This window comes from Electrona antarctica, assembly GCF_951216825.1.
Source record: "Electrona antarctica genome assembly, chromosome: 7".
In the NCBI taxonomy this organism is placed as follows: Eukaryota; Metazoa; Chordata; class Actinopteri; order Myctophiformes; family Myctophidae; genus Electrona; species Electrona antarctica.
The window spans coordinates 34886932-34902127 of record NC_136812.1 but is presented as its reverse complement, the minus strand read 5'-3'; the positions used below and the strand labels follow the sequence as shown (position 1 = coordinate 34902127).

The 15196-nt window shown below is 42.9% G+C and overlaps 1 protein-coding gene across 5 annotated transcripts in view; it reads right to left on the bottom strand.

Moving 5' to 3' along the window:
• Window positions 1-15196, bottom strand: part of lpp (LIM domain containing preferred translocation partner in lipoma) — a 194411-nt gene that overhangs the window by 37398 nt on the left and 141817 nt on the right. For all 5 annotated transcript variants that reach the window (XR_013790431.1, XM_079506186.1, XM_079506187.1 and 2 more), the window contains one exon: window positions 8058-8163. Coding sequence is in view for 4 of the 5 variants with exons in the window: in XM_079506186.1 (XP_079362312.1) it covers window positions 8058-8163 (106 nt within the window). In the remaining variant the exon portion in view is untranslated. The remainder of the gene's footprint in view (window positions 1-8057; window positions 8164-15196) is intronic.

The following is a 15196-nucleotide window of genomic DNA, read 5'->3' as shown; positions in this document are numbered from 1 at the left end:
GCTACTGGGATCTGGGGGAAATCCTCAAGTACTTCATGAAGCTTAGAGGGCCTAAGGGAGAGCTACGGTGCAATCCCACTCTCTGCCTGTGAAAATAATCAGAGCATTGAACTATGGCCTTACAGTTGTGGCGTGAAGCGCATGTGAGATCATAACAGACACAGCCAAATCCTGACGGGTCCGTTTTTGTCCGTCTTCCCGCAGACGCACTCATCCCACTTGTTATGACATGCATAGGCACATCTAAAAGCAAACTCCTGAGAGGTTGCTGAGGGCGAGTGAGTAATATGCAAATGCAGTCAACCAGAGTATCTAGGACAATGCTGAATGCACAATGCAGCTGTCTTCAAACTGAACCCCTATTAAAACATTAACTCACTCACGATGCTTGAAACCTTTGTTATAATTAATTTTTTAAGGAAAAAAGGTGTCATCTCTGCACATGGCAGGCACGTTTTTTCCGGACCCAGGCCGATCAGCTCTAACTGCTCCGGCCGGTGACACTGCTACCACTGGTAACTTAAGCAGGATTCAGGGGGCACGGTGGCAGTCGGTAGTGTTGTCGCCTCACAGCTAGAAGGTCCTGGGTTCGATTCCCGCTGGGGACGCTGTGGGTGCTGGCGGCGTGTTCTCTCCTCCACGTCATCAGTGCCCATACCCGAGGCGGGGTTGGTGAAAGGGCCTCTCTGTGTGGAGTTTGCATGTTCTCCCCATGTCCCCCTAGGGTAGGTACCTTCACAAAAAACATGCAGTAATCCTGGTCTCTAAACTGCCTCCCCCTGGCCAGCCGGAGCGCCTGATGGAGGGGAAAGGAACTGGTTGGAATAACATGTTCCTTCCACGCGCTACGTCCAACTAGGGAAAGGAGCAACTTGGACACTCATGCATGAAGGAAGCATGAGATCAAGTCCGTTGCTCTCCCCAGGTTGGTGGAGGGTGTGTAGAGCCCAGGATCACTTGGTTGCATGCGGATGTCACGCACAGAAAATCAGTGTTGTATTGATGATTTTATCTTTAGGTGGGACGCCATTTTAACTTTTTTGCTAAGGACGTGTATGGATGTCCTTTCTAATAAAACCACAGGGGGCCTTTGACGTGTATACATGTCTTTAGGGCTTTTTTATTGATATATATATTAAAGAACAAAACAAAAAAAACTATTTTTAATCTAGGGAGCTCTCCATGATTTTGACCAAAAGGACAATGTTCTGTCTTCATTTCTGACTTCAAGAACCATCTCGTTTGGAATATAAACGCTTCTAGAGAGACTTTAGCGTGACCGGCGTGAGGTAAGAACGGAAGATTATGCCTCCCGGTTTTGGTGGGGAACGGAAGGCTTTTCAGAGTAAAATCTGCCATATCTGCTGGCACTCTAGCGCCCTTATAATGAAGAATTCCCCGACAAAAAAGTGTTAATGACGTCACGCGCACGTCACTTAACACCTACACTACAGGAATTAGCAGGTCACACAACAGACCCTTGATATGCATCCAGGCTTATTGTCTCCACCAGGCCGAAGGCATGGGGAGAGAATATGTTTTGCACTCCGTCCGTCTGTGAACAGCTAATGTCCGGCACCGTTATGTCGATGCCAAATTTTGCACACACACTCCCTGGATGCCAACGATGAACCTCTGCCGCCAAATTTCCAGAACAGACTGTTATAGCACCACCAGGAGGCCGACTTTTGAAAAACACATTTTTTTATATTACTCCTCCAGATTCTGTCCAAAAATCCCGCAAATCGTTACACACTATCTCTATAGTCATGTGTTCAAGATGGTTCTGTCCGATATTTCAGATTCCATCCTAATAGAGCGTCGCAGTCCCGCCTCCTACCCTGGACCAGGAAATGAAACCCAATGCATTATTCTCATAGACATTTCTTAAAGTATTTATTTAAAGACGGTTACGCCGCAGACAAAGCCAACTCGAGTCGTGACAACTCATGACAACACAAACAATATTTTGGACCAAACAAATAATTACAAAGAAGAAAAACAAAAAAAGTTTTGTAACCTGCCGTTTTTTTCTTCTTTCTATACTGTGCCTATATAGGCACAGTAGATGTGATCCAGCACCCAGCCTATATAGGCACAGTAGATGTGCTTTATTTGATCCAGCACCCAGCCTATATAGGCACAGTAGATGTGCGTGTTCTTTTTGTCTGTTTGTTCAGCCTCTACCACATCATTCACACTGGTGTGACACTCAGCAGAATTCGTAAACTTTGTTGAGGTGTAAACTTAAGGTTGTTTCTAAACGATGCATGTGGGTGCATGCCTGGCGCCTGCTCCTCAAAAATCTTTGGGTGGACGGCATGGAATGGCGAATGCAACACATTGGAAAGTAGCCAATTTACAAGCTCTGTGAGCTTGTAGATCGGCTATTTTCGGTGTGCGACACCTGCGCGCAACAAACACAGGCTCAACTCTTCAAAGATCCTTCATGAACATTTCATGCGAGGTGTCTCAGAAATAATGATGGGAACTTTCCAGCTGAAATTATGAGGCAAAAAAATTATTAAAAAAAATGGCAAAGACTCCCTTTCATTCACCCGCTCTTATCATGAAAACAAAAGACACAGCAGTAGCTCAACACATGAGGAGAGCCTCCCCTGACAGCTTGGAGATCAGCTTGACTAATTCCCTACGACAATTGCTCCATAATCGGGTGATAACTCTGCGACTCTCACAACAATGTACAAAAGTCTCTGTTCGGTAGGCCTATGAATATTGATTGGATATTATATTTTCAGGTCTTATATTGATTCTATACTGTAGAACGCCGTAGCTCTGCAGGTTATGCGCCTGGATTTCAAGGAACTATTCTCAACCGGCCATTTTGGTATTGAAGAATGAGACAAGGCACACTGGTTCTCATACATGCATAAATATCATCATCACCAAACGTAAATAATGCAAAGCATCTTGCCCTTTCAATTATTCAGTTTTATGCCCTCAATTTTTGGTCGACAGATGAGGTGACGACAAAATATCCTGAGTTCCTCTGAAGCATAAGCGCCGTGGCATCTGCACTGGAAGCTGAGTAGCTGTGTCTTATTAGATTTCCACAAACACAGTACACCTACGCACAACCTAAGTGGATTAAATATGACGGATGATGACATTTGGAGAAAAGGCTCTTTCAGATTCCTCAAATCTAATCTGGAACTCTAAATCAGGACTAATCAGCTGCTTTTCAAAGCCGCTTCAATCAGACAGAGGATTTCTGGCTGTTACAAAACCTTGTTTCTCTCAAGCGAAGCCTCCCTCTTGTAGGGTAGCATTTTCAGGGTTTTTTTCTTTTCACACTTTGAGAAGCTTTTCCATTTTCGAAAAGGGGCTCTTTGATTTCGTGTGCCTGTTTCACCATCGAAAGTTTCATCAAAGACATGGTCTAGTACTGGATGTAGTTTCTGGTGCCTCATAAAAATGAAACTGCCTTTAAAAGAGTAAAGTCGTGGAATAATTTCTAAGCGATAGCGCTGCGTTTGAGTCTGATGCAAAGTCTTCTCTTGACATCACAGAGCCAGAGTGTAATGTTAATCTAATTCAATTAACCCCCTCTGGACCAATAAGAATTTAGAGTAGGCGTTTCAGATGAGTGGCTCATCAAAGACATGTAGCGACACCAATAAAACATTTTTTTTATAGGAAGAAAAAGAACCAATCCTGTATAGCTTCACTTTGATTAATCTAGTTAATTACTAGCCTTAGGCTTTTGACCTCCTCGTGCCACTCGTATACCACCACTCCGAAAAAAAGAAAGAAGAAAATCCCAGTAAAAAGGCTTGAAATGGCCTCAAATGTACTGATTCATATAACAGAACTCTCACTGGACTGGATGTTCCTATAATAGCCCTGGTTGTAGATGTTTGACTTTAATGGCTAGTGCAATCTGTAACAATAGTGTGTACATTCAGTGAACAAAGTGTGAGTAAATGAATACTTCCACATTCCTAAATAAAAGATTTGTCTTACTACGTCTTACTTACTACGTATGTCTCACTTCAGCTGTTGCCTTGTTTAACCAAGCACCCCCCCCCCACACACACACACACACACACACACACACACACACACACACACACTTCCTCAGTGGCTGCCAGCTGTAGGGAGGCGAACGTTTGTTGCCAAAATCTTTATACTTGGCTGCGCATCATCTTGCATGCCGAAAACAGCCGATCTACAAGCTTGCAGCGCGTCACATCGCGATACATTGTGCCTATTTTTGTGCCTATTTTTGTAGCGCGACACCGGCGTGCAACTAAGTATAATACGGCTTCACTCAATACTACCCTGTTATAATACCGGCCCTGGGCAAGTGACACTTATAGGTGGTGTACAGTACATACAGTTGGAGGCCATCGATATTGTCCTTTTCTTTTTGCTGAGTTTTGCGTGATCTGCGCAAAAGGACAGTTAACCCATTTTGGGCGGGAACCCCTTTTGGTGTTTTAAACATTATGTTATAATTTAGCTATTGAAAAATAGCAGATCTACAAGCTCATAGCGCGCCACCGAGTGGCGCGCTACGAGCTTGTAGGTCTGCTATTTTTGGAAAATCGTGAAAATATTTATTTCAGAAAACTGGAGGATTTAGAAGATTTTTTTTAAATTTTGAGGTCAGGCCTAAATGGGTCAAATGATAAAGGACAATATCGGTGGCACCCAACTGTACTGTATAGGGCTGAACAAGGGCAGTTATCCTATAGCAGGACACACAGGGCGTGCCGAGTCTTGTGTAGTAGACTACATATAAAAAAAGAAAAGGGAAAAAAATCTAATCAAATCAAAACAGGGCCAGTGAGGCTTTGAGGGCTCTCCCTCTGAAACATTATGACTGCATTATGTCTAAGCCAGCGGATCCGTTTGACCTGCGCCTAATACCAACCAATTAAGTTCTTTGCATCAGTGCACGCCAATGTCGAGCCGAAAATCCCTTAATACCGGTTAAATACATGTCTGCAGAGCTATAATACACCTACACATGCTGTCTATCGTGGTCTGGTGGGGTTATATGTCCTAATGCAAAGCCTGTCTAAGATGTCCCACTGCACGTACAGAGTGGGGACGGTGTACGGTGGGCACCGCCACAGGGTCTATTGCAGGGGCAATCAGGGTGGATAGAAGGACGAGAGCATTGGACAGTAAAATCTGGGGTATTCATTTAAAACAAACACTCCAGATGTTGCTGTGTTGAGGGATGCCATTCTTGGGAATACAGCCTGGCTACAGTGTTTAAGCTATAGGGTATGAACAAGACAGGGTTTCATAATGTCCCGCCTTGCCTGTCAGTATTGCTCAAATGTGGAGGGACGACATTATGAATTCACAAAATACTGACACCAAACTAAAATATCCCCAAAATATTTGGGCAATAACTTCCTAGGACTACTGGAAGTATGCATAATACATTTAGCACTGATCGGATGGGCGGACACAACAATTTGATGGATATATATTCATATACAGTACAGTACTTATAGACAGGTGACTCTTTAGTGCTACAAAAAAAATAAAAAATAATCCTACTTAGTCAAATAGACAATTTGTCCATAGTTTATCCTTTCCGTTACCATTTTCTTATAATGAGATGCCAGATGATGGAAATAATCTAAAACAGGACATCCAAACTTGTCCTATGATATGTCAGGGCACCTGCTTCAAAAGATATGGTCACCCCCCCTCCTGTCGTTATAGCGGTGAATTAAAGCCTTTAATATCAATATATAAATTATGAAATATTTTATTAGTACTTCAGCAGGTTCAAATTGTGATACTTGTCTGTCAGAGGCCTTCATCCATCATTTTTATTCCAAAGTAATGGTCAAACCGTGCCTTGCCCCTGGATTATGCTGATAGTCTTGGAACGGCACCCAAAACGATATCAGCATAATTGAGATGAAAAGTTAATTCTGCTGCTTAAAGTTTTGCCCCATCTGGTCGACAATGAGCAAACATGAAAATCATCTTGGAAAAAGTTAGGATTACTAGGTGATTACTTTAGGTGCTTCAGTACCTGGGGGCACCAAACGGCAGGGAGAAAGTGAAATAAGACTGAATTAACGCAAGCAAGCGCAGACATTTAGAAGCAAAGGCAGCTGAAGGAGCGCTACAATGGTGAAATGCAGCGGTGAGGTGACAATTTGATTGTCTATTGTCCAATGGAGCAGATGCATGAAGATAGTTCCTAGACTTATGTCATCTGATGGACCGCAGACTCCATCGCTACAGAATGTAAACCACACCCACACTCCCCTCTGCATATTTCTCCCTGACCAAAAACGGAGGTATGAAAAAGGAGTTGGCAGTTAATTATTGTTAGATGGATGTGCTGCTGTTACACTGTGATGACTTGACTTTCTGGGAAATAAAATGATAGTCCATATTTAAACACCCTATATAGCAGGAATTCATGAAATAATGAACCACATGAACTCCCTCTATTCTCTCTATTCTGGGCATGTAATAATAGATTTGGTGTAGATGGAAAACAAGGATAGGAACAAGTATATATCCCCCAGGGGGACAACGGTTGACAAAGTTTTAACTGTTGTTTGAGATTCATGAAAGATTATTTAAAAAAATACACAATGTGTTTGTCTAAGTTTGGGTTCTTTGCAATCACTGGAACCGCCATTGGCTTTACAGAGGGATTTGAAACATAATTCTTGCTCAGTGTCTCCTGTCCTTCAAGAGCCTATAAAACTCAAGTGCGTAGAGAGAAGTGAAGTCAATGTCACACCCGGTAAGTTGATCTAAAAGTCTACAAAACAGTCTGGGTGATTTGCATGTTAATGAAGTAGAAGCTTTGAGGAACTTACTTCAAGAATAGCTTACATTGTCTGCCTACACCAGGCCCTGGATCTCACATCAAAAGGAGTCTTATTCCAGTACAGTGCACCAAATGTGGCTTAAAAGACTTCTTTTTGGATACAAACCCTTATTTGTCCTTGCTCAAAAACAATAAAGTTTAGGTTTTTAATATACAGTACCTATGATATAATTTGGCAATCTCCTAAACAATAAATAAGTTAGGGTTAGGGTTTAGGGTTAGGGTAATACATTTTGTAAATGATTGTTTGGACAGATAAATCCACCCTATCCCCATGTTTCCCCAAGGCTGTGATGACATATCATATCAGGAGTGGAAGAAAGCCAACTTTGAAAGAAGAAACCAAACCCCAGATGACAGTGCATGGCAGTGAGTCAATTTAAGGACTTTTAACACCTTGTTAACACCAAAAAGTATACAAAATACAAAATAAAAAGAGCATTAGTGCATCAAAAGTAATCAACTGACTATACGGTATAATAACTGGTCAAACATTGGCTAAATTGTCGAATAATATAAGAAAGAGAAAAGTTTGAGAACCACTGCTATAGGGTGTGGTAATAGAATCAGGCAGGCAGGCAGGCAGGCAGTGAGTGAGTGAGTGAGTGAGTGAGTGAGTGAGTGAGTGTGCGTGTGTGTGTGTGTGTGTGTGTGTGTGTGTGTGTGTGTGTGTGTGTGTGTGTGACCGACCATATGTGACAGCTAGGAGTCACAAGAATTTGAAGTTCGATAATGGATATTGGGGCTATGTTAGGTATGGTATAATGTGCATTAACTGGTTAAGCTGGTAACCGTAATGCTCTCCTTAAAACACGCTAGCCCTCATTTCTTTCCGCCAACCTCACGCTGACCGCTCAGTGGGGCGGTTCTTGTATTTATTTTACTCGGGATAAGGTTAGAAATACGTTTAGGGTTAGGCATAGTTTTACTGTGGTTAGGTTTAGGAATAGGGTTAGGTTTTGGCACCATTTTACATTTTGTGCAAAAGTGCATTATTGGCTATTTCCCCTAATATAAGCCATCAATGGGGGTTGGGTTGGGATACTATTTACATTATGTGTGTGTGTGTGTGTGTGTGTGTGTGTGTGTGTGTGTGTGTGTGTGTGTGTGTGTGTGTGTGTGTGTGTGTGTGTGTGTGTGTGTGTGTGTGTGTGTGTGTGTGTGTGTGTGTGTGTGTGTGTGTGTGTGTGTGTGTTAAACGGTGTACTTTTCCTACCAAAGTATTCTTCGGCTGGAGGGTTGTCCATGTCAAACAGCATCTTCTTGGTCAAGCGTTCCAGTTCTTCTTCTGGACGTGCACCAGTGTTACTGGGAGCTCCTCCCTGGGAACCACAAAGAGTGCATAAAGAATTAATAAGTTGACTGTAATCATTCACTCTTCCGCTGGTGATATCTTTAGACACTGTGTGCACCCAAGATATTAAACCATTCACATTCACAACATGTACAACTTATTGTTGTTTTTTATATACGTTTTTAGAAAGCCAGCTGTGCAGGGAGAGGATTGACCGGAGTTCCCCAGGGCTCCCTCCTTTTCCCCTGTACACCAAATAACTTTGACAAAAATAACAAGACTTGTTTAATTTATTTTTTATTCATGCTGCAAAACAGCTTTTAGTGTTCCCTGTTGTAATGATTTGTTTGACCAAAACCAAGGAACACAAAGTAAATAAGTGGTTGCCTTTGTGTTTATCCTTTAAGTTTCTGTTGAGTACTGTACCATGTGTTTTTCTTTTAAACATAATGTCAAATAAATCTAATAAAAAAAAAGATCTATAAACTCACTATGCCAGCCCAGAACGCAGTGCGTTGTGAGCTTGAATATGTGCTATTGCCACAGAATGTTCACCTATTATGACAGGCTCAGAAAGGGGACACTATAGGTTTCATTTGGTTAAAAAAAGTCTAAATTCAACCTACTGATATTTGTCATTTAGGATGAAGAACATTCTCACATTCAAACAGGAACTTTGACACGTTAGGATGATGACATAACTCTCTGAAGATGTAATTTCTCTGTGAGATTGCCCTCCGTTAATGACGCAGCCTCTGTCATTTGCATGCGGGGTGTCAGTTTGAGTCTGATGTCTTCTATCTGACATTCTCTGCCAATCATCCGCGGAGGCACGATGCACAGAGCTCCCCTCCTCCCTAGCCTTCGCTCACGGCTCAAATCCCCTTCGCAGGTGTGTGTCCTTTGCAGACGCCCCGGAGGCCTGAACTCGGCTCTTACCGCGCCGCACGGATGAGCTTTTTCTGGAACCACTGACACTCACATGACCTTACCCAGATCTGGTGGCGGCTGAGCCCCTACAGCAGCATTTTGATTTTCAATATTGTAATACAGACTGCAGAACTGATCTAACCTTTGAGAGGCTACTAATTGTGACGTCTGGGAACCTTGCCGAATATTAGCATCTGGTCTGGTTTTGTGATAATCTATCCTCGGCTTTCCGTGTCACACAAAGGAATCCACTTTGTCAATAGCAGATTGACTGCATTGCTGCGTGCGATTACTGCGGTAGCAAAAATATTGTTATTATTTGAAGTGAAAAGGGCGTAATTACAAATGTTGCCAAACATGCAGTCACTTATTATTGATTGATTGATTGATTTATCATCACATTTGTTCAGCTGTTATGATTGTGTGTGTGTGTGCGCGCGTGCGTGCGTGCGTGTTGGAGAAGGAGAAAAGGGGAGGGGTGTTTCTTCGATCACAAGTAGCACTGCTCCAGCAAATCATCCCCCCCCCCTGTATGCAACACTTGATATGTACACACAATGTGACATGTATCTCATCAAAAAGGCCAATAATGTATGCTTTAATTTACCCCAAGCCCCGCCCAGAAGACAGAGCTAAAGGTTTACTCTGAGTTGTGTTTACTATCCACAGTATATCAAGCAGCTCCTCAGAACTTTATGATGCATAGCTGTGGTGTACTTGGTCTGGCTCAGAGTGCAGCCTGCTGATAATGGAAGGCCAAACAGTAGGCCTCATTAAGTCTGAGGGATTGACACGGGCTATGTGCAAATCTCTCTGGCATGTTGGATGCTTCTCTAGAGAGCAGCTGGTCCTGGAATCCCTGCTACTGCCGTGGCCTCACGATCACGCCACAACGTCCTGAGTATTCATTGAAATCAGAGAGTGTATGGATCTGCACAGGTCAAGGCCTACAGCACGAGGGTAGGAGGCGCACCTTCTAGAAATAGTTACCTCTCTGTCTGTTTCTCTGTCTGTCTGTGTTTACAGGGCTAATCTTGTGAACTACTTGACCGATTAGCTCTCTAAATTTCTTATGTTCACTCCCAGAAGACCAGTGAAGCAACTCTCTGCATTTATTTCGGCATTATTTTTTGAAATATCTTTAAGTTGATCATGGAAATGAATGGGGCCCCGCTTGGGCTGAAATCTTGCCCAAATTTGAATGTCAAAGAAACGTCACAGGCTGGCCGCATGAAGTCCCAGATCCACAAGAAGCCACGCTGTTTCCATCCGATTTTTTATTAATACACACTCGTCAAGTACGATGAGTGAGTTTAAAGAGACACTCTTAAACTGTCACTTTGTTGCCAGGGGTTTAAAGAAGCAAACCCGTCTAGTGGGTTGAGACAGTGAAGACCACTTAGCACTGTTAATCTCAGCTCCACATCAACAGCACACTGGAGAGTGAATGAAACCGCTGCTATTACCAGAAACAGGCTTTTGACTTTAAGCTTCATTTATACCTTATCCACTCTCTCTGACACCCCGCAGCAACGCGCTGCCAGAGACTTTAAAGCATTTAGGCCCGACGTCGAAAAGTCCTCTAAAAGAATATATATTCAAAGATTTGTGCCGCATTTTCACGATTTTTCAAAAATAGCAGACCTACAAGCTCGTAGCGCGCCACTCGGTGGCGCGCTATGAGCTTGTAGATCTGCTATTTTTCAATAGCTAAAGTATTGCATAATGCTTAGTTAAAACACCAAAAGGGGTTCCCGCCCAAAATGGGTTAAAGCACCTTGTTAGAGAGTCTTTTGTGACAGCACAGAATAATTTCTCACATGAATAAGAGGGAGAAATTGCTTCCCTGTATGCTTTGTAATTGCTCCGCAGTTTTTTGTTCTGGTTTTCACAGGCAACAATGGGAGCTATCCAGCTATACTTTCCAGAGCCCTGTGATTTTTCTGTTACATTGAGCTCGATTCAGTAAATTGTTCTCCCCGCACCTTGGGGACACTGAGTGGTTCTTTTTTTATTGAAGTTAGTGCTAGAGTCGGGTGAATGGGTTAACAGCTGTGTACCGGTTTCTCAGTGCCTGCCTGGTACACGGAGGCTTATACAGTAGTTTAAGGGCACCGCATGATTTTCAATGGCAAACTGCATCTCAGCTGTATAATGATCTTACAGGACGCGGTGGACCCTTAACAGCTATGCCACAACAACTTGAAATGACGCACGGCAGAAAAGATCAACAGCGACCAGCCTACCCACAATCGAAACAAAAAATGAGTTGACATCTAAGAGTGATTTCCACCATATCTTTATCTGATCAGTCGCAACCTAATCTCTCAAGACAGATTCAGAGCTGCGCAGCTGAATCAGTCGGCAACTCCCGTTACAACGTGTCGAGTTTGTTGTTAGTAGGAATGTGGCAGGATGGGCTGAAGGAGAGTGAACGAACAAGGATGGGCTGAAGGAGAGTGAACGAACAAGGATGGGCTGAAGGAGAGTGAACGAACAAGGATGGGCTGAAGGAGAGTGAACGAACAAGGATGGGCTGAAGGAGAGTGAACGAACAAGTCGACATCCAGTCTCTAGACGAGACAGTTGCCGATGCGTTCCCAGATTGGTCGCAGCCAGGACCACCAGACACCAAATCTGGTACGGTTAGCCGTGAGAGGCGGACGGACTGTGGCTGAAACGTCTTACCCTGTTATGTCTGTATTTTAAGTAGGCCTAAAACACTGAGGAGCAATGCTGTTGTGCAGACTTTTATTCTCTTAAAGATAAAGATAAAGCGTGTTTTTATGTCCGCAGCACCAGCAAAGAACTTTTTTTTAAGCACAAATATTTGGCTTTTTCTGCCATAGGTCGCAGATTACTATGAAAACCGGCAAAACCTGCCAGTCCGTCAGTCAGTCAGTCCGTCAATCAGTCAGTCAGTCAGTCAGTCAGTCACGGCACCATAAATGGCCGTCAGTTCATCACGCCTTGTGACACGCTCCATATACAGTATGGCCATCTCCATATATGGATATCACGACACTGACCTCATCAAACCCTGGATAGCCATACATGGAGAAGACTGGATCATCACCTAGATCTGCAGCTGTCTGTGAGAGATGATTTAACCAGCCAACGGTTCTGGTTCAGATACCTCCTCAGCGTTCTACTTGTTGCCTCCTCACTCTCCACCTCCCGACATCCAAACCACCATTCTCCATTCCTCCATTCTCCATTCCTCCGTTTGTGTGTGTCTGCCATTAACCCATTTTGACCAGACTTCGAAATTTATGAAAAATATTTCATGTCAAGGACCCCAGAAACTATATGTAATTGGCCACCGACCACCAACTGAAAATATGTAGTTCCAGGGACCCCCTCAGAAGCAAAGATTTGAGTTAAAAACGTTCACTCTGAAAGAATATATATTCAAAGATTTGCGCCACATTTTCACGATTTTTCAAAAATAGCAGATCTACAAGCTTGCAGATCTGCTATTTTTCAATAGCTAAAGTATAACATAATGCTTAAAACACCAAAAGGGGTTCCCGCCCAGAATACCAAATGCCAAGTAAACTGCCACACTGTGGCTAAAGAGAATCCCTCTGCCTCCTCATTCCTTTATGTGGTCAGCCTGGCCAGTGGCCATACCTGCTCACCATTGTCAGTCACAACCTGTGACATTACTAGAGACACTCTTTCAATCTGCATATATCGGAGCCGGCCAGCAACTCTACATCTGACCTCAAACCTCAAACCCTTAGATCTCCATATATGGAGCGCTGACATGTACTAACATTCCATATGTTGATCCTTCCTCGCCTTTTGACTGATACCTGTCCATTCAAACTCTAGACGGGCCCGCCCCAAAGTAATTAGTACAGCCGCGACCGGAGAAAACTAGAGTTCTCATCAGGACTCTCAGCACTAAAAATAAGGCCCGGCCCTACCTGGGCCCTCATCAAACTCTGTACACTCAAGACACTGGCCCCGCTGCCATCCTTAGATCTCCATATATGGAGCTGACCTGTTCTGACATTCCATATGTTGATCTGACCTCATCAAACCCTGTACACTCAAGACACGCTCCATATATGGCCAGTACAAAATTCATTCCATATGTTGATCTGACCCCCCATGCCAAAGCGCCAGCGCTAGCCCAGCAGCCCTTCTTGCCCTCAGGGCGTCTTACTGGTTAGATAGTAATATACACCAAAAGGTAGTTTGACAGAGAGAGATGGGGAGTGACACACTGACACGCAGCAAATATCAGGATTCAAACCTGCGACATGCAGCCTAGGTGGCCGGACCTCTACGTCAGCTGTCCGGTACGCAACACATTGTGTTGAACTTGTGAGTGAAGCCACGTGATGCCAGGCTTATAAATGGTAGTGTAACAACAGTGACAATACAGTCAACGGTGACTGACATACCGTACTACGGAGCAGGGTGGAATTACACTAAAAAGCTGGACCACAGTGCTATTGCAGCACATACAGCAGGGGTGCCCAAAAGGTAGATCGTGATCTACCAGTAGATCACAAGGGCTGTGCAGGTAGATCACATGACATGCCCCTAAAAAAGTATTACAAAATATATTTTTGGCATCTGCCACTTGAATTAAGGTGACTTGATTCATTGACATCAAAAAGGGCCTGTCAGCTCAAACCAACAATACAATATTTTGTTTTCAAGAGTGTTGCTGTGCACAAACGTCAGTAGCATTACAGATAAAATACAAAAAACTAACTACCTATTCTATTTCTCCATTCCAAGTGCATTTGTCTTATATGTAACGCCAGCGCCACTATTCCATATTTAAACTATTTCCAGCAATGGTATTATATTCTTTTTTCAGTAGGTAGATCTTGTTGAGCCAGTCATTTTAAAAGTGGCTCTCAAGTCAAAAAAGTGTGGGTACCCCTGACATACAGCATGTGTGCATCTTTCAAAAAAAGCCTGTTCCGTTTGTTTTATTAATGAAAGGCTTGTCATCGCACTCGATTGATTCAACACATTTTTACTTCCAATTCATTAAATCCATTTAATCATTGTATATTCACAATTTAATATTTATTGCAAGACTTTCTCAGACCGAGGTTTGGATAATGATAGCACTGCACTATAACTGAAAAGGACTCTGAGGAGTTAAAATCCTTGTTTTGACTTAGATCCAAAAATACTGGCTGACGTCCAGAAAACCTGCCCAAGAAATGTCTCACATTTCAAAACTATACTTGCTACATGTACAGTACTTTTCAGGAATGCTGAGCTGTATATGAAAAAACAGCCTATTCTTGAGTTTCTCCACACACTTCAAAATCAACGCATACTGTAACTGTGCTTGGCAACTAAGAAAGCTACTGCACAACTCCAAAATAAAACTCAAACAAGATGCCTACGCTTTACTGTAGAGGACACATATATATGGAATAGAGAGGGACATACATTTGGAGGCCATCGATATTGTCCTTTTCTTTTTGCTGAGGTTTGTGTGATCTGCGCAAAACCCCTTTTGGTGTTTTAAACATTATGTTATAATTTAGCTATTGAAAAATAGCAGATCTACAAGCTCATAGCGCGCTACGAGCTTGTAGGTCTGCTATTTTTGAAAAATCGTGAAAATATTTATTTCAGAAAACTGGAGGATTTAGAAGGATTTTTTTTAATTTTGAGGTCGGGCCTAAATGGGTCAAATGATAAGGGACAATATCGGTGGCACCCAACTGTACATTTCAGTATGAAAGAGAACTGCTCAACAGAACAAATCCATCCATGTCTCTAATGCCTCATTTACACTTTGTTGCGCATCATGTCATGCACCGACAACAGCCGATCTACAAGCTCACAATGTGTTGTGCTGCAATGTGTTGGGAGCTTGTAGATCTGTTATCTTTGTGTACAACTACGTATAAATCAGGCTTACAGCTCCTGTCACTTATCAGCCGTGCATTATATCCGTTTCACTTTCTGTAATGTGTACGCCACACCACATCACACCTAAAACCATAAGCAATTGTATTTTTTTATGTTTCTCTACAGTGAGGCTTAACATTTCTTGCATGATCAGCAGAGGCGAAACAAAGACATAATCACTCTACAGGCATATTTATCCACAGATTAAGTGATGATGGACTTCATAATACAAA